Genomic DNA, 21,114 nt, shown 5'->3' with positions numbered 1-21,114 from the left:
ATAAGGTCTGAAGGAAAATGCTTCCATCCTTTCCTTCCATTTACTTTTAATTCACCTCATTAGAGTACACGCTGTGACAGTGGGCCATTTATTCAAAGGAGCTCACAGGAAACAGGAGCATTGCTTTATTAAGAGTTGGCCAATTAAACCAAACCTCATGAGAGCACCTGGCTTTTTTCGGCTGCTTCATTTGCCAGCATGGCACATTAATGAATACAGGGATAATAGTCGACGCCGTCTGTGACTCTCAGTGACGCCAAGAGAATGTGCTGTTTTAGACTCCAGAATTACTCATGATTAACTGGTGGTGTTGCATATGATGATGGCGTCTGTCTTATTCCTCCATGGATTATTTGATACCATGTTGCAGTTCCTTAAGAACACAATCCATTGTTTTGAGTGGCCATTTATTGTTTTGACAATCATAAGTTTTAATGGATGAGAATATTAAGGGGGTCCATTACCAGAAAGTGCCTGTGGCCAGTTTAATTTGGAAAATGCTTTGTTCTGTGTCTGAATACTAATGCTGGTGGGTAGACATGGGTACAGGGTCATGATCATCACATTTACTATCCTGGACCCATCTGACCCAATTAAGACTCTAGACATATAGACAACACTAAAGGCTGTACATCTGAAGGCTTTTATAGTAGTTAGCTGAATAAACCGGTTCCTTTTGAAGGCTAAAAGATAGATAGAGATGTTAACACTCTTGGATATTTGCTTGCACATCTTCTAGTGGATAATCAAGCGCTCTTGTATCGTGCACAGGAACGTCTCAACTCTTTCACTCTGTATCTCATCTTAGGCAGAATTTACTGAACTGTGTGAGCTGAAGACGAGCAAATAGGCTGGTTGAAGCGACAGCCGAATCAAACGTTGTGTAACATTAAAATCACACAGGGAAAAGCCATTAATAGGCACAGCCAGGACCTCATAAGACCCCACAAGCTTTGAGTCTCTGGATGATGAAGCATGTGAATGAAGACATTTTTTTCGAAATGACAAACAGTTTAGAGAATTTATAGTGGTTTCATTGTGATGTGGAGGATTAAGCCACTTTATTAATGTTAGTCTGAGAGTAGAAATTGCCCTTCGTTGTGTCACATAGTACGGGTGAGTTCCATCGAAGGCTCTGTAGTTTAATGAGAATAATGGGAAACTATAACAGTATAAAAGTCTACATAATAACAGTAGAGATTCTCTTAGAGGAGTACTACTCCTATTGTACAGTATGATCTTAAAAATAAAGGTGCTTCACAATGTAAAAAAAAAAAAAAAAAGTAAGGAAGAGTGAATGACTGATTGATTCTTTGTGGAACCAAAAATGGTTCCTCTATGGCATCTTTGTCAAGAGCTATATACAAGTCCTTTATTTTTAAGAGTGTATTTATATTGATGCAGCTGTTTTAGAGACAAACTGCTTCAAATAAGTTAATATGTGACTGACAAGCAAGTCTAAAGTTGGAAGTAAAGTAAAGCAGTATAGACTTTATTTGTTTACAGTTTAAAATGTTGTAACTTGCCATATATAAATTCATTAACAACCACTGGAACATTTATGAGCTAAAAATGGTATACTCACGAGCTAGACTGCTGACCATCAGGACGAGTAGGAGTTTGTACAACAGATCAGATACAAGAGCTCTGACTTTAGGAATCAGATGACTTGAGGGTGCATAACTGATATCTTCAAGTCTTCTCAGCTTTCCTTTACTTTTCCTTTACTCTTCTATAAAGGTGCGTGTTCTGCTTATGTAATGTCTTCCTGTGACTTTCAGAACTGTTTTTTTTTTTTACACAGAGTCTTAAATTGGACATCTTATGTTTTATTCAGTGGCCTGGTGCCGATGCACTGACCATTCTTACATTCCGTAAATTATATATCTGTTATCAGCATATGGACACATGAGAACATTCTGCGGCAGTCCATGTTAAACACTGGTCGATTTCTGCCATATGCTGAGTTCACTGAAAGTCACTGACAGGTGGAGGAAGGAGACAGATTATATAACACTCATTTTTGCAGGAAGATAAAAGCTGAAGCTATATCACTGATTGCATGGGAATTGAATGGGATGAAGCTGAGCAAGCTCAATTGTGATGTTACCTGACTGTAGGCAGTGATGTGAAAATATAACTTTATGCAACAGCTCATTTTATATTTATGCAGGAAGTGTTTATGCTGAGGTCTAAGGGAGCATCTTCATCAAATGTTCATGAAAACACCATTAGAGTGCATAATATGTGAATAAACAGGAAGAACTGATAATCAGATTTGTGGTGGTATGGTAGTCAACTGCTCTGTCCTGTTTACAATAGGATCATTCTATGAAACTCACACCTTTTGAAAAGGAGATTTTTAAAGCAATTTATTTTATTGTCAGACATATCATTTGTTTTTAAAGTATTACTAAGTTGCTCTTTCCATTTCATTTCAAGATCATTTCAAGGAATATAATTAATGTGACTTGAAATAAATGTCAGGGTTGACAATTTAGAGTTTAAAGTTTGAAACTACAATATTCTTCTTGGAATGAGGATTTAATGCCTCAATTATTAGTTGCATCAAAAATAAGACAAAGTAATAACAAGTGAATATTCTAAAATATGTGTTATTTGCAGTGTTAAGTGATTTAATTGTTGAAGAATATATTTTTTTTTATTACAGATGTAACTGTGTAGATTTGTGTAGAAGTAGATTTGTGTAGAAGTCTCAGTATGCACTGGTGAATAGATTTCTCAACCAGCGAATCGACAAATCCAGTTTACTCTCTCAACCTTCCTTTCATCTGTTCTTCCACTGGGTTCACAGTGGGGTCAAGAGTGAATTATTCCTCTGCAGTGTGCTGTCAATTACAAACCTATGGCTCCATTTTTCAATTAGCTGGAAGGCTGGATCCCCGGCTGAGATGAGCTGAACATTGATCCTTGTCTGAATCTTGTTTGCATCTAAAAAAACCATCAGTATGTTCTTTATGCTTTAGTTACACGTTAAACAAAGGCTACGTTCACACTGCAGGCTGAAACGGCCCAGTTCCGATTTTTTTGCCCCATGCGACCTGTATCTGATTTTTTCATGACAGTCTGAACGACACAGATCCGATCTTTTCAAATGTGACCCAGGCCAGTTGGGGATGTGGTCCTGAATCCGATACATATCCGATCTTTTGAAATGCGACCTCCGTCTGAACGACCCGTACGTCATTATTGATATGCTACAAACGTCATAATTCTGCGTTGAAGTAGGCGGGAACGAGAAGAGCCACTCACATCAATATCCCACCATTCTTGGCTGCGACTCCGCACCCACACGTTTCTCCGTAGCGACGTTGCTAACACTTCTCCACAAAACGCCATGGCCAAAAACCTTGCTCTCCTCTTTCTTTTTAATTTTCTTCTTAAAACGAGAAGATTAGAATTGTGCTGGCTCTGTTGGGAAAATAACATTAATATTGCAAAAAGAGCTCCGCTGTTGACTACACTGTTGTTGACATCCATGTTTAACGTTAGCTACTTCCGCAAACGACGAGTGACGTCGTTCACCGTTGAGTACTCTTCTGCGCATGCGGGTCACTTCTGGGTCATTTCAAGTTCACACAGGAGATCACAAAAGGTCGCATTTAATTGGAAATGTGAAGGGCCTTGCAAAAAATCGGAATTGAGCATTAAGCCCTGCAGTGTGAACGTAGCCAAAGTCACCTTTTGGTCCAACACACCCTCACATAAATGTATTATTTAATAAGTAAATACATTTATTCATGACTATTTGTTAGTTGGAATTGCTTGAATTCTCATGAAGCTTGTATAAGTGAAGATGACAGGTGGATGACTGAAATTCATAAAAAAAAGTCTTCTCTCTTCCATCAGAACCCATTAGTTGTAGTATACAGTACACAGAAAATACACACTATGATCTTTAAGGCTCTATTGGCTGTAGAACTTTGTGATTGTGTGAATTAGTGTGTGTAAAGTCATTATACGGCAAAGAAGTGAAGCTTAGCAGAGCTTCTATGTGACTCATTTGGTAAGTGGGTTAATTAGAGTGACCCACTAAAAAAGAGCAAACATGTGTTTTTATGTGAGGTTAATGATAAAAGTGCTTGTCAGGACCACCGAAAGCTTGTGAACACCCTGAGAGACTGTATATCCTATACATTCAATTCCTCAAGAAAGGGACCCTCCCATCCTTATAATACACTCTTGAGTTTATTTGTGAAAGAAAAACTTATTTCTGGTCATCAAAACAATATGATATATACAATAAGTCAATCTACATTATCTATATTTACAAGAGTGATTTTCATTTTATTTCACGACACATCCTTGAAATCTATATGGCTTTATGCTTCATTGTGTTTTAAATGAAATTGCCCGACAGACAATGCATTAACGTTTATTGATTTGTTTTGGCAAGTACTATGACATCAGTTTATAGATCCTGGGTACAATAATAAAAACCATCATGTGATCATATGTGTGTTTCAGCCACACCTCCTGGTCACATTATACAAACGTGACAGATTGGAGTGAGTTTGAGTTCACGTGGCTCGCGTCCTGAGGCTGGTGACATGCCAGTAAGATTGGTTATTGTGTGGGCTTGAGAGAGGGGCGGTGGTTTGAGTGTTTAAGTGATCATTCTTATATAATTCTGGAAGGCGCTAGATGTTTATTCTCACCGGTTCTTATACTGCTGACTCCTCAAGAGAGTGCCGCACATCTGGTCTAAGCTGCTGGCTGCTGTAAGGGGCTCTAAACATCTGTTGACACAAAGATGACCCACTCCCTCTGTGATTTTTCATGCTTGGCCATTGATGGATCATGGGTTGTGACCAATGCGTGTCAAATAGAAGGCCTTGGACATGGGCTTCAGTCTTTAATTCTCTTGTGTATGGTCTCGTAATGTGTTTGTTCAATATTTCTAATGGAATATGTAAGGAGTGACATACTGTTTTTGAAAATTATTATTGTTTATTATTATTATTATTATTATAATACACAAGGACAAGTACACTTTACACTAATGGATACTAACTCCAGGCCTCTAAATATTTTAAGTGCACATGTAGCACATTGGCCTGGGGTTCCCACCTGAGATAGCATAGACCAGCGAAGGAGTCCTAATGTTTAAATGGCAATGGTGGTCTAGCAAAGACAGTTGAGATTAAGCTTGATGAGAGAAAAACATTACGGCATTCGAGTCTAGAAGCTTCCAGGCCGCTCTGCTTTCCGTCGGGGGCGGAAGTAGCTAACAGATGGAGCGTATTTGAGAGCAAGTGTAGCGTTTACCATAGATACACCTCCACCAGCAACAGCATGAACCCCGGTCAGCGAGTGAACGTAGCATGATCGCCACAGATGGCCAGTGTTATTGTTTTTTGCAGATTTTTATACATCGGCTTGCCAGTCTTTCTTGTATATTTCCTAAAGAAACATTTATACTTATGAATACCCCCACACCCAATGAATCAGTCAAATTGGTTTGGAAAATGGTGTATGATTCATTAGCAAACTGATTTGCATAAAAAAGTGCTTATCCAAAAGACTGGAAAAATCATAGAAATACAGCGGGAGTGTCTTAAAGGTACATCAAACAGCCTTTCATTTTAAGGGTCAGAGAAAATAGTTGTACAAAACTACATTATGTTGCCAGGAAAAAAAAAAGATTTAAAAAGTGTTATGAGTAATCAGAAGCAGAAAATTCAGCAACAGACTGAGAAGCTATAACAATTTGGCTAGCATTTTTCTATAGCATCTTACAGCATCCTGGAGTTGTTTACCGCACACATTCTCTCCCTGTTGCCCTGTTTCTTGGCTAGAGGCTGATTGTTTGGCCTGTTGACAACCCTATTAATCTCAGTCCTGTACAGGCCTGTCCGCCTCCCCCAACAAACTATTTTTAAAACGCCTTTTGTGATGTAAAATGTTGTTAACCTTAAGGACAAGTTGACTGGACAAGCGTGATAGCTCTTATCGCCAGCTACAATGTGGACAATCCAGGAATTATACACAAGTGTTTAGCAAATGTTACCAGAGCTACCACTGCATCAATAGCCAGGATGTGTGTGGGTTGTGTTAGAACGGCTGTATTTCAGTCATCCTCGCTTTGCTTATCAGTGGGTGAGATAAAATACGTGCAGCTCTGGTTTTTTGTGATGCGGTTAAGAGCTGATTCAAGAACATACTCTTATACCTGAATCCTTCCCTACACCATCAACACAACCACAAAAAAAGCATTCCACTTTCATTTTAAGTTTGTTTACTGTATTCATGCTGAAATTCCAGATGAAAAGCCCTTCACTCTGTAGATGGATTTTGAGAATTAAACAAATGACTTTGACCTTTGTTAATCTTATGTAAATGTTACTATTTGACGCACTATTTATAATTATTAAATGATATTGGACATTTAATTGTAGGCTGTTATATTGTATTATTATTACATATTTTATTAAGTATTTTACCGGCCAGTATGTTATAGGTATTAGACTCTCATTCTGGCCTAATAATCAAGGAACTTTAACTGAATAGGCCACAATTAAAATTTCTGCCATAAAATTCATCGAAATCCTCCATGACCCCCCCGTCTTTGTCTCTGGTGACCAGGAGGATGGGAACATCTGCCATAGTGCAGTCTACCGACTCATATCAATCATTAAATAATGTATCGTGTCATCTATCCTTCTGTCTTTATATTACTTTACTTTACTTTACAGAGGCTAAAATCATCTCTTTCTCTTTCTTATATAACTGGTGAAGCTATCTGGATTCTCTCTGTGCACTCTTACATGCAGAGAATGTACAAATGTGGACAGATGGATACAAACACTATATTCCTGGTTCTTTCAGTTGGCAAAGACAATGATAATAAAAGATAAGAGAGGATATATTGGCTTTTTTTCACTCACATGGGCATCTCTCACACAAGCTCTATTTATATAAAAAATGTATTGTGTATTTCTTATGCAGTATGCATTGGATAGATAAGGCACATTAATACACAAGTGTTACTATGAAGGTGTCATTTGTCCACACATACAGTAATATAATAGTTTCCCATGATTCAGGCATAAATGATGTGCTTATAATTCTTTGTTTAGACAATAATAATGAGCCCAATGCAAAAAAAGCTCATGATTTTCTTTATCTAATTACTTTCCAGTGAGAATTAATTTAGGAGACATTGTTGCTGTCTTTCCAAGTGCCAGTCCTACTGGTGCAATCTGGGGTTAATAGTTCAGTCCTCAAAGGATTCAAACCAGACACCCTCTGGAAACCAACCCTACGCTTTACCACAATAACAACCAATCACATCCTTGTTGTACAATCCAATAACTGATTTTATAAAACAGATCAGGATTAGAAATAGGTTTAATGTGATCACACACAGACAACTCTGTAATGCACTCTTCAGTCCAGACATATTTAAAAGCTAAAATCTGATCAAATGGCAGAACTACATTCAGTGGTCTACTCTTTATCAGTACTTAGTTGCAATGAACTACATTGGTTTCACTGTCTGTAAATGCTTGAGGAATATTAAGCTTTTAGTCTCAATTAATGCATGTCTTGTTTTTTTATATGGTATGCTATGCTATATTAATAGTGTTTTATGCATTGATAAAACACTGTCTGTTGGTATAGTGTCTTTCTGATTAACTGATCATGTAATGTAATCTGACAGATATTCCAGATTATATAATTTGCTGTGTGCTCCACTGGTCATAGTAGCATGTAATATTTAATCAAGTTGTTAAAATCCACACCAAATTGCACTGTGGATACCTGCTTTTATTCCACTCATAAAATATTGTTGCCATGCCACATAAACATTAAAATGACAGAAGCTGCTCTCTTTTAAGCAGTTAACTTTTAACCAGTAATGCACTGCAACAGCTCAGTGCTTTTTATGGATTAATCATTTAACATCAAGAATTTGCATTTGTTTTATGTTTTTTTTTGTTGTTATAAACTGAAGAGACAAATAATATCCTTTTTCCTATTGAAAGGATATAAATTGAAAAAGAAAATTCAGTCGGCAGGCAATCTATAGCCTTGTGGGTAGCACGCTAACATATAGCATCATTATACTATGGCGGCCCGAGCTCAAATGTAAATTTATTTATTTATTTATTTGAAAGAATTTAATACTTTTACTATTCAAGGATGCATTCATCGTGTCTTTTCTAATAAAAATTCTAAGAGGAAATTGTAATAATTCTAATAATAAATTCTAGTATTTTACAAAATTATTAGTTTTACTGTGTTTTTTATCAAATAAATGCCACTTTGGTGAACATAAGTGACTCCTTTCAAGAACATCTTACCGACCCCAAACTTTTGAAAGGTAATTTATCTGATTTTGTGTTGCACAAAAAAAAAATTAAGTCAAACAGCTTTGGAACAAAGGGAGGGGAAAATAAAGTTTTATTTTTTTCATGTACTGTCACTTTAAAATTGTGAGTAAATTCATTAGGTTGAAGAATCCGTGTCCACAGGGCAGATTTTTTTTGAGAATTCACAATTCTGAACTAAACAAAATATTTTATGACTACCCTAGAGTTAAACAGTTGAGTTTTACCATTTTCTAATCCATTCAGTTGATCTCAGGGTCTGGCGGTAGCACTTTTAGCTTAGCTTAGCATAGAACATTGAATTTGATTAGACAGTTAGCATCTCGCACAAAAGTGACCAAAGAGTTTCTATATTTGTCTTATTTAAAACTTGAATCTTCTGTAGTTAGTTACATCGTGTAAGACCGATGAAAAATGAAAAGATTTTCTAGGCCAGTATGTTATAGGTATTAGACTCTCATTCTGGCCTAATAATCAAGGAACTTTGTTGCCCATGTGTGCAGGGGGACTATTTTCAGGCACTGCGTAATTTCATTATGTGGGCCTGCTGCACACATAGTATGTTACCATGGTAAGCAAAAAGTGCTAATGCCAGACCCAGAGATCGGCTCGAAAAAGGTAAAACTGTTTAACTCTAGGGGAGTTGGAAAATGAGCCTATTTTCCAAAAAAGTGGAGTGTTCCTTTAAGACTTGCACAGACATACTGACCCAAATTTGCATTATTTGTAGTTTATCCAGGAAAAAAGAAGCCATGCTGAAGGTTGAGGTTTGGTATGAAGTGCTGGGGCAGTTTAATCTCTGTTTTGTTTTTAAATAGCTGATGTGAAGGACAGGTTACATCATCAAAACAAGACACAGCAGATGCTTTGAATGACAGATCTCTGTGTTTACAATGATGTGCTTTGGGTTACACACAGTCTGTACAGAATCTTCTGGTATTGGTAAAATCTTTTTCTTCTGCTGTTTTCTTTATTTTTTTTACTCTTTCTGAATCTCCTAGTGATTTCTCTGTGGAAACAGAATAGCATCAATCAACTGTGCTACTATTTCAGCCGTCTGTCATTCTTTCAGTCTCCCACTTTCACAAAGAGAAAGCATTTTCCCACTCTCACTCTTCCTGCCTGCTTGGTTTTGTTGGACTACTAGTTTCCATAAGTGGCTTACCCTTAGCATCAGCATGCATCTTAACCTTACAGTTAATCTGTTATAGATAAGATGATTCACCAGCTGTTTGCTACTCTTCAAATTAAACATATATCTGAACCACCTGCTCTCAAAGCCTTAAAGCATCCTGAATATGAAATGTCTACATTTTTATCATGCTTAATTTCTGATTCTTTTCTTCAGTATTGTTCTTGGCTCCAGATGGACCCCCCCCCCCCCCCATGAATCATTCACATATATATTGTACTATGCAAATATTGTGTTTCTTTCAGTCTGAGGATGACAATTCAGTCGATTTTGAATGAGCTACTTTTTTAGTAGTTTTTTAGAAAATTCAGCATTGCATCACAGGAATAAATTGCATTTTAAAATATTTTAAAATATAAAGCAGTTATTTCAATTTGTAATAATATTTCACTGTTTATTTGACATTTTTACTGACTTTGCTTTACTTCTGATCAAAAAAATGCAGCTATGACGAGCATAAGGGATTTTATTTGCATAAACGTAAATAAATCTTACCGATCCCAAACAGAAATCTGTCTTTTTTGTATTCCACTAAAGAAAGAAAAGTCATACAAGTTTGGATTGATATGACAGAAGCTTTATTTTGGGGTGAATTATCCCTTTAAAATGGTTTGTAAATCAAATAAGATGCAAAATTGACTGGATTTTCAAAAGTCAGTCTCTGCGAGGCTAACCTGGCTTTGCATAATATTTGATTTTTGTTGGTTCTGACGATCTTGTTTTGAGTTCAAAGTCAGCACAGCATTAAACATGCAATTATAGTCATTTACCACTCTAAGTTAAACATGTTTTCTTCCTTCTTACCAGGCACAATATTTGTGTGGGTGTTTATTTCTGGCTCTCAGTTAAGACAACAGGTTGCCTTCATGTAGAATGAGTAAGACCGGAAGAGGGAGCGAGGAGGAGGCAAAATGAGAGTCCTCCAACAGATTATTTGAAATGCAAACAAACGTTGTCCGACTTTGTTTAGAGGAGAAGTCAGTGGATGTTTCTCCTTTTAAAACTCTCAAGGCTCCAATTATTTCTGAAAAATAGAAAATGTCCTTAAACACTTAATGTTTTTCCTCTGTTGATAGTACATTTCCTTTTTATAAACAGCAGTTGTTTATTTTTGCTTAAGGGAGGAATTCCCCCCCTCTCTGTTCTCCTTTTGTTTCTTCAGTTTTTTTTGTTTGTGAGTTGTACAGAAACAACAGGACTTTTGGATGGGAAGCCGACACCCATGTGACCAAACAATAGGACAGAGACACTTGGGCAGTAGGCCAGGGTTTACTGGTTTCATCATTACCCAGGTTGAGCTGGGGTCATGGAAACGCTAGTACGGAGAGAGCAAGAGAACGAGGGCGAAAAATGAGCTCAAACAATCCAGATCCAGATCAGAGAGGTGTGAACGGACACCTGCCTGATTCAGATTCGGCTCCACTTCACTTCACGAATGCGATTGTCATACACATTTCATTAGTAAAGCCTGTTCTGTGATTAACATGGTAATCGCATTCTATTTTTTGTTACAATAGATTGCTCGGGATGATTTTGTATTAAAATAAGATGTATTCTTCTGAAAATAAGTGGTCAATGACATTACTTTTCTTGTTCTGATCAAATAATGTGTTCAGTTAATAACTTTGATAAAAACAAATTTTGATATATAGAAAACAAGTACACACTCACATGTGCTTCTGCGTTCCTGCATTTCCCTTCTTATCTTCCTCTTCTCAGGCATGTGACCCTAATGTCACACTAAACAAGAGTCATTAAAACCCTGACCTAGATGTAATGTGATGACAGCTTGAGTTATCGCTGAATATGCCTCTATTCGATTATAACTACTTAACTTGTTTATAGATACATTTTGCTACAAAATCATTTCCTAAGTCAGTTTGTGAGATCCATCAGTGTTTTGAGTTCCTGTCTTCTATTTAATTGTTTGTATCGTGTTTCAGATACGACAGTCTGTCAGGCAGCACTGCATTAAGTTACAGGAATCATGCAGTGCTATTTTTAGCCATGTAACTTCAGTGATGCCCTGAAGCACTTTGAGAGTGTGTGTGTTGAGATCAGTTTGGTAGTTGTAAAAGTAGCGGTTGTAGTCATAAGTTCATATTTTACAGAAAACCCAGTTCTTCTTGCCTTTTTATCTTACACAAACTCACATTAACTATATGGATCTTATTAGGGATGCACGATATTGGATTTTGGCCGATATTCGATATGCCGATATTTTCAAAATAATTTTGGCCGATGCCGATACCGATATCGATATATATACAAATATATACTGATATATTTCAACTTTAATTTTACTGAAGAGAAATCCATGTATCTCTTCTGTAATGATTCTACCATAAATTTATTATTTTACAAATGTAGACAGACATTCACATCTGAAAAACAGGTCAATTATTTCACTTGGAGAATATCGGTTTGGCTCATCGGCAGAAATATTCATATCGGCCGATACCGATAATGGTCATTTTAAGCTTTTATCGGCCGATACCGATATTGTGCCGATATTATCGTGCATCCCTAGATCTTATTGTTATGATAAACTCACTCTGGAATTTTTTTTTAAATGTGCAAATTCTTTAAAATAATAAAATGTTTTTAAATAAATGAACGCCATATAATATGATGTACACTATAAAATAAATATATATATTTTTTTGCGTTACTGTAATAAGATTGAGATTTTTCATATTATTATAATAAGAATTTGGAGAAAACTTTTGACACTGTTTACCTCAATTGGATTATACTAATAAATTCACTTATGTTTATATATGCCACATAAAATAATGAATATAAAAATAATGTTAACAGTTATATAAATATCTATAACTGTCAATAGCTAGTAAGGTCACAACTGGAAAATGTCGTCATGGAGAGCATTACATTTCAGTCGGTTGTGACCTGTGGTGGCATGGCAAGTGCTGATCTAGGATCAGTTTTTGTCACTTACGGTATATCCTGAAGTATGTCATCAAAATATATTTGTTTTCATGGGTGGGGAATGGGGATAGCTATTCCTGGATCAGCACTGATCAGCATTGGCTGGAGGAATTTCAACCATTGTTTTCATGGACAGTTGGTGATTTTGTGTGTGTGTGTGTGTGCGGTAGGGTAACTTGTGCTGTTCCTTGGGAGCTCAAGCACGAGTCGAGCGTGATCTAATCCCTTTGACTAGTGACCAGACTACTGCCACCTCTCATTCCTGTGTCACTGTTTGCTTCTCAGTTATGGGCTTGTGTACTTGGATTTCATAGGGGCTTAAGAAGTGATTTTGGTCGGATTTCTCTTATTATTCAGAACAAGCTAATAGTTGACCCCAAAATAACATTTACCATCATTACATTATGTTATTTTTTCTATGTAATAGTAGCCTGAAATTTTTAATGAAAAAAAAAAAATTCCAGCACGATGAGCACTAGATAAAGGGTAAACTGTTAACATTAAATATAATACAGTTCATCCCTGATTAAACTGTTTGTTTTTTGTGTTAGCTAGCTAGTGTTAGCCTGCTAGTTTGGTGGATGTTGAGTTTATATAGGTCATCCCAGACCCATCAGGTGCCTGGAAGAACACAGAACAGGCTCATTCAGTGTGTGTGTGTGTGTGTGTGTGTGTGTTAGGGCAGTGGATTAGGTGTGATTATGAGGCTCAGGGTTCACTGAGCCTTTGACCAGCTGCTCAGTGCCGTCTGCTTAAAGCCACCTCTCTAACACAGAGAAAATACAGAGTGAGAGAAAATCTGAAGAATTATTTATGTTTAAGCCAGTTTATAGTGAAATTTTCTCTCTGACTTCACTTCTAGCACATTCTGTGAAGCAGCATCAGATTTGAGGGTGAATTTAATCAAAAATAAGCCCAGGGGACATTTACCCTACAATTAAAATAAAATAAAATACATTATTTTTATAGACATAAAATAAAAATGTTTTGCATTTAAAAATGTTTTTTTTTTTTCATTTTGCAATGTATTTTTTCTTGAAAATTATGTAAACTTTCTGAATTAGCATGACCATAACTATGACAACTACCATATATTTTTTTTACATTTTTTTTCTTTTGTTATTCCCAATATTTCCAGTGCAAGTACCCTAGTAAAAAGTACTCTTTATGTATCTTGCATTTAAAGACTGATATAAAGGGATAATGCAATACAATCCTTATTAATCAATATATTTAAACACTTTTTAGGCATAATATTAAGAAATGTGCATTGTGCAATAAAGAAATACTCCAAATGAAGTTTAATGATGTTCATTTTATCTAGTAAGTCTTAAGTGATGTCATTTGAAGTACACTAAGTAAGAAATAGATGAACTTTAAAATACTTTTAAATAGTATTATATAAATAATAATATAACACTTCACATTACAGTAGAGATTTTATTATTACTGTTATAAGAAAAATGCTTATTTGTTCATAAAATAATGTCACTGAATTATGAATTATTCTCTAGCTATGCTTCCTTTTCTGTTAAAATCATAATATATTGTTAAGAGGCAGTGTAGAGAAAAAGAAATCTCGGAAGCTGAGGCACTCAATTAAAATGTCTTTATTGCAAAAATGACATGTCCTAAATGGACAAATTCATCTTGAATCTAAACATAATATATTGTTGTTGTTTTTTTTTTTTTTTGTGCAATTTATCCTTGAATTTGTTTTCTTTTGAGTGTGTGTTGTCATTTTAGTGGAGCTGAAACACATTTGGAGTAATTTGTGTAGGGTGGATGGTGTCTGAGCTTACTCTGCAAGGTCAAACACACACACACAAATACACAGAGGCATCAAGATGCATGAGTCACATAGAGAAACTTCAGACTGACTTCCTGTGGGTCTCTTAGGATTTTCCATGATGAACAAGGTGATGTGAAGAATTTGACATTGCGGTAAAACCGTGACGTCAGTCAGAATGCTAAAGGATTTCATTTGTATAATTGATGTTGTCAACAGCTGACCATGACCTCATATGTGTTTAAATCCCTGCCAAAACCTAAATGCTTAAAGCCAAACACAAGAACATTCAGCATGTTCTCAGTGTCTTTTATGTGACAGAAATCCTCATGCATGTCCTGTTGCATGTAGTGCTGGATAAGGCATTCTTTGAAGTGGTAATGGCTCATATTTCTCAATTTACGTAAGCGCTTAAGAAGCTCGGCCAGATTTAATCCACCCCGCCCTGACGGAGAAAGAAAGGCGGAGCCACATACAGTAGCAGCCAATGGCGTCACGGTCGTTGACACTTGATGCTGTTGCAGACTGGTTACTTGTTGTGTTGCAATTTAAAGACACACGATATTAGGTGACTCCCTTCACCCCGATCTAAGATCAGCTTTCCTTGCATAATCCAAACCTATTAAAGCTGGCGTGAAGTCAGCAGCAGTAGCAAGAGCAGATGCTTCAGAGTAGCACATGTTGAGTGAAGTATGAGTAACGGAAAATGAAGAGAGAAGTTAAGATGTGTGCAAACCTGCTAGGATTAATATCTCACGCTGTTGGTTTTATTGTCACATAGTTTTACGCTTTTTGCTTTTACTTAACGTAGTATGGGAAATGAATGCAAAAGACAGTAACAGTGGGCATCCTCCTGTACTATTGTCTGTCAGTCATATTGTTATTATTGCTGCTTACTTTCATCACTATTACAGTATTTCTCATATTAACCCCTATTGTACGGTATGTATTAAAGGGATAGTTCATTTGTATGCCATCTTTTTCTCAGCCTAATGTTGTTTCAGACCTGTTATACAGTCCAGTGTTGTTTATATATTTTCAAAATGTCATACAGGTTTGAAATAGTGTTATTTATAATATTATTTAAATATAATATTTATTAGTAGAAATAGCCTTTGTTTTTATGTTTTCAGGTTTCATTTTAGTTGAACTTTTAGAAAATGTATTAATGTGCTTTTGTTATTTTTTTCATATTACAATTTAGGTAAATTTTGTTTTGATTTTCTATTTATTTTTGTTTAGTAATTTTTAGTGATTCAACTCATTTCAGTTAGTTGTTAATTTTTGTTGAGTTTAAGTTTTTCATTTAATATTTATTTTATTTTTTATTTCAGCTGTATTACAAAATTTTAGTTTTTAAATAGTTTTAGTTAAAGAAAACCTCGGTTTGGAACAACATGAGTAAATGATGACTGCAATTTCATTTTTGGTTCAACATTTTCTTTAAACTTCGGTGTAACATTAAATGTAGATGAATAATATCTTAAATTATGCAGTTTTGTAATTTTTGCCAGGTGGGTGATAAAATAGCTTACACTAGAAGCCACTCATCTCTCTCTCTCTCTCTCTCTCTCTCTCTCTCTCTCTCTCTCTATCTTGTTCTTTGTTATGAAACTGTGTTCCCCTGCCTTTGAGAGTCAAATCAAGCATGACAGGACCCATACGTTCTGTATCTGTTCTCTTTCTCATCAGAGCAAAACTCTATAGTTGAAGCTCAAAGTTGGTTCCTCATTTGTGCAGCTGTTTTCTCCAATGGGTGGATCTGACCTGTGCACTCAAATCAGGCCAGCCAGCCGTGTCAATACTGATTTAAAGAGTTTGTTTTCCAGCAGGAAGCAGTCTCACTGGATGGATGATGCATGCATATCTATGTATAAATGAATAATCCACTCTCTCTTTCTCTTTGTTTCAGTGTACAGGGGAGGAGAGCTGGGTGGACAGCAGGACAGTTTATATTGGACAGAAAGAGCCTCCACCAGGAACAGAAGCATACATTCCACAGAGATTTCCTGACAACAGAATTGTATCCTCAAAGGTCAGATGTGCTTCACGGCCTAACAGCTATATATTACATTTAAAAAAAATTTACAGTGTTGGTTTTTGCTTGTTTTGAGCATAAAGCTGTTTTGTTTCTTGTTTTGTTTCTTATTTAGTTTTTTTGTGTGTTTTGTTTTCTTTTGTTTTGTTTTGTTAAAAATATCTCATTTTCTCCACAGTATACTTTCTGGAATTTTATACCGAAGAATCTCTTTGAGCAGTTCAGAAGAATCGCCAATTTCTATTTTCTGATCATCTTTCTAGTGCAGGTTTGTGATGGTGTCGCTTATGGAAATTGTCCTATTAGCATGAGCTGACCTTTCTGTGACAGCGTGATGTGTGATATTTCCCCTCTCACCATCTCTCTATAGCTGATCATTGACACACCTACCAGTCCTACGACCAGCGGTCTGCCTCTTTTCTTTGTCATCACTGTCACAGCCATTAAACAGGTGAGAAAAGACCCTTAACTTTCCTCTAAAATAGGTGTCATAATTGTAACGTCACTCCTTCACTGGTCTCTTTTGCCCCTCGAACTCTCTGCAGGGCTATGAGGACTGGATCAGGCACAAAGCGGACAACGCTATAAACCAATGTCCAGTCCACGTCATCCAGCATGGCAAAGTCGTACGCAAACAGAGTCAAAAGCTACGGGTGCGTAATCACGTAGAATGAGTATAAAATCTGGAGCTGACAACATATAGATTAGTGAATTGTGCCGTTGGTGCCACCACATGGATTTGAAAAACATGACTGTTTTCAGACAGGTTTCCCTGAACAGTCCATTGGTGAAACAAACTCATACCATTGTTTGGGCTGCTCAGGACGGCAGTGTTTTGAAAGTCTCATGGTGTTTGCATTTTTCGGGAAATAAACTTGTAAATGGATTAGTGTGTATGCAAATTAAGATGGCATAGGTAAAAAAAAGAAAATTGCACAATTCAGCTCTGAAAATGTTTTTTTTTTCTCAGAGAAATAAATCTACAAAGTTTCGCTCTACTAAGCAGCTTTCTGCTTTCACAGCCAGCTTGCTGTTTGGAAACAGAATGTTGTCCTGTCAACAAGCAGAATGAAAGTGTGCCCACATTACCCACAATGCAGTGGGAATCCTTTGTTATTTAATTGTGAAACTATTGCTCTCTCTCTCTCTCTTTCAATATAGAATATAAAATTGTATATAAAACTTGAAAGGCACAGGCACTGGAAGCTGTGATGATAAAGAGAGAATGTGCTTGAATACTTACATTACAGCTTTTCCTACTGATAATCCCGTCAGCATCTGTAATCCATTACGCAACACATGCAGACCGGCCAGCGGGAACAACAACCAGGATCAGGATTTTCATTTATGTAGATCCATGAGTATGATTTTTTATTATTCCACTGTTATGTAAGTGGCAACTCATTTTCTATAGTTGATTCGTTGATATTGATGTCGCACAGCTTTAGCACATCTTACTTTATTCAAGCATTCTGTCACGGAACATACTGAAAAAATTCTAATATTATTTAGGTCACTCACAAAATATATTTAGATGATAAAATGACCAAGAAATGAACACTGGATGACCTGTTCTTAAAGTCACAGTGTGTTTTGGTGTCTTCATATATATCAACAAATGGTGTGAGTTTGATCCTGGATTACTGGTTTTGTCCAAATAATGGTTACTGGAGACTGTTTGGAATAACATCATTTTTTCAGTCAGTTATAATGTTGCCATTGGCATAAAAATTACACTCTTTCGATTACTTTTTCCTACTCCTAAAAGTCCAACACAATGTAAAATATTCTCACTTATCTTCAGGTTGTTATTTGATTAAGACCATTACTGTAAATGTTGAATTTGTCTTTTTTTTTTGCTCTTTGACCTTTCAGGTGGGTGATATTGTCCAGGTTAAAGAGAATGAGACATTTCCATGTGACCTCATACTGCTCTCCACCAGCAGAGAAGATGGAACATGTTTCGTCACGACAGCCAGCTTAGATGGAGAGTCCAGCCATAAGGTGATTGGTCATTTTATTTAAGGCAAACATGTTACTGTTATTAATCATTAGGGTTTTCTTTTAAACATCATTCTATACATTGTGACTGAAATGTTTTGACTGCACTATAAAGCACACTGGCAGTAATTCATATCAGATGGGAGATGGTAGAAATGTGTGTGAGAGTTTTTGACCTTGGAATGCCAACTGGTTTCTCTCGTGCTCTCCTCTCTATACAAAGACCTATTATGCAGTTCAGGACACAAAGGCATTCAACACAGCGGAGGAGGTGGACACACTACACGCTACGATAGAATGTGAACAACCCCAGCCAGACCTGTACAAGTGAGTGATACACACGTATATCAGCAGAAAACACATAAACAAACCCTCGCTTTCTCTTACAGACACTGACTGTGCATAGAACTACTGTTGGACTGGCACAACAGCATGCCACACACTCCAGATACCCCACGCAAATATCCACACACACACACACACACACACGTTGACACAGAGCCCAGACTATAATTATTTCTGTCTTTTCTTCTTCTGCTTCTGTAGATTTGTGGGACGCATCAATATTTATTTGGATCGAGAAGAGCCCATCGCAAGGTAAATCTATACTCAGGAAATTGACTCTTAATTAAAGGGCCAGTGTGTGAACGATTGAATTCAAGCGGGACACTTTATCATTTTCATAGAACAGTCCTGATTCTTAATAAAGAATTCTGCTCCTCTTTATTTTCCCTTGCAATCCACTCTAAGTTAAATTAAGAATATTCTATGTTGTATTTGGTACAATTATGGAAATAAATATGAACGCATACAGTATTGAAATTAAATAAATAACAAATATTTAATATTATATAATAGTATATGTAATATAAATACTGCATTTCTTATAATAAAATACAGCAAATATTGAAATATTAGTAAATTTCACATATGCAAATATGTTAATAAATCTGAATAAATAGAGTATTTAAAATGAATAAGATGATAAAATTAGTTAATTTATAATATAATATAAGTAGTAGTAGTAATATCAACAAGGTTCATTTAGGGTGATTCACAAAAATTTATTTTCATATTTTGTACATTTAATTAACTAATATTAGGATAGTTTATACATGGCATGACTGTTTTTAATGAATGTATATGCAATTCATATTTTCATTGTTTAAACTGGTCACCATTTCTTTTAATTTACCGTTTCCATTTAACATTAAAAATAGTCCTGCAATGTGACAAATGAATTTGCAGTACAACACATACACACTGTAAAAAGATGTGTGCATAATTTTGTTGAATAATCATGTTTGTAATGCTGCATTTGATCTGTTTAATTATTTTAGACCCCTGGGTTCTGAGAACGTGCTGCTACGTGGAGCCACACTGAAAAACACAGAATACGTACATGGTATTAAAAAACAACACTACATATTTGTTTCATTTGTGCACATACACATTTATTATATTTGCAGTCGATTCAAGGTATATACTGTATGCATTAGTTTGTGTGTTCCTTAGGAACACTGTTTGCACTCCGTCTAATTGTATTGATGTCTATGCTAAGATCCATCACTATAATCTGGCACAATGCTAATGGGATTTCTTTTAGGCAATAGGAAGGGCAGGAGAACAAGAGAGGAGAGTTGCTGATTGAGTCGTTCTGTCACTTCATTCCCACTGTAATTAAATGAGTCACTGAGGCTTGTGAGATCAGAAAGAAGTTCTTAATTGCTAGAGAGAGAGAGAAAGGGCGAGAGAGGGAGATGAATGTCACATTATACACGTGAGGATTCTAAGAGCAGGGCAAGCGCTCAAAATGTTTAACTTTGTTCCAGCCGAGCCATTATGACGTAATGGCACCATACGGTAGGACAAAAAGAGCTCAGTTATGTAACAATGGCTTTTACTTTATCATAGCATCAAGGAGGCTGTACAGAGACAGTCACAGTGGGGAATTATGATCTCATAATGCTCTTCATCCTCTCTTGTTTCTCTAGCTGTGGCCATCTATACGGGCATGGAAACCAAGATGGCCCTCAACTACCAGTCCAAGTCTCAGAAACGCTCCGCTGTTGAAAAGTAAGACACGGTGATAGGCTTTCGATCAGTTTATCTCGCTGTCAGCATGTACAGGGTAATGCATTTAGTGAGCTGTTTGTAAAGCAAATTGCTGGCTTCTGTATTTGATGTCACAATTTGTATCAAGTTGCACTCACATGTGTCTCGCTGACAATTTTTGTCAGACAGATAGATGCAGCCATTAGGAAAACACGTCAAATATGTTTTTATTGAATAAGCAGGTGTACCTTCAGAGATCTCCTTTCAGATTTTGGATAACATTGACTTTTTCAATAAAATAAATGTACTTTGTATGTACTTAATTTGATATTGTAGATGTCATTCGGACAAGACATTTTTTTTTTTTTTATGAAAAAAGAGTGATATTAAACTCCGAGACCCTCAGGGAAAGTTCCTGCAGTTAGATCTTGTCACCCTGATGTATGATATGCTTCTTTGCCATTAGGTCCAAAACGGATTATGCTCATACTGTGTGTCTTGGATCATCTCATCACTTTTTTTCCTGCAGGTCTATGAACGCCTACCTGATTGTGTACCTCTGCATTCTGATCAGTAAAGCTCTGATCAATACTGTCCTGAAGTATGCCTGGCAGGCCAACCCAAACCGAGATGAGCCCTGGTACAACCAGAAAACTGAGACTGAGAGGCAACGGCATGTAGTACGTGCTATAAAATAATGTTTATTTTTATTCATTTATTACAGTTTATTATTATT

At 36.3% G+C, this 21,114-nt stretch overlaps 1 protein-coding gene across 8 annotated transcripts in view; it reads left to right on the top strand.

Annotated features, from left to right (window-relative positions):
• atp11a (ATPase phospholipid transporting 11A) overlaps nt 1-21,114 on the top strand; it is a 57,947-nt gene that overhangs the window by 10,416 nt on the left and 26,417 nt on the right. For all 8 annotated transcript variants that reach the window (XM_052545201.1, XM_052545203.1, XM_052545202.1 and 5 more), the window contains exons 2-11: nt 16,197-16,319; nt 16,501-16,590; nt 16,693-16,773; nt 16,868-16,975; nt 18,198-18,326; nt 18,547-18,650; nt 18,870-18,920; nt 19,664-19,728; nt 20,318-20,399; nt 20,908-21,058. In XM_052545201.1, coding sequence (XP_052401161.1) covers nt 16,197-16,319; nt 16,501-16,590; nt 16,693-16,773; nt 16,868-16,975; nt 18,198-18,326; nt 18,547-18,650; nt 18,870-18,920; nt 19,664-19,728; nt 20,318-20,399; nt 20,908-21,058 — 984 coding nt within the window. The remainder of the gene's footprint in view (nt 1-16,196; nt 16,320-16,500; nt 16,591-16,692; nt 16,774-16,867; nt 16,976-18,197; nt 18,327-18,546; nt 18,651-18,869; nt 18,921-19,663; nt 19,729-20,317; nt 20,400-20,907; nt 21,059-21,114) is intronic.

Source organism: Carassius gibelio, chromosome B1, assembly GCF_023724105.1.
Source record: "Carassius gibelio isolate Cgi1373 ecotype wild population from Czech Republic chromosome B1, carGib1.2-hapl.c, whole genome shotgun sequence".
NCBI classification, from domain to species: domain Eukaryota; kingdom Metazoa; phylum Chordata; class Actinopteri; order Cypriniformes; family Cyprinidae; genus Carassius; species Carassius gibelio.
Note: the sequence above shows the minus strand (reverse complement) of the source record. Positions and strands in the feature narration are given on the sequence as shown.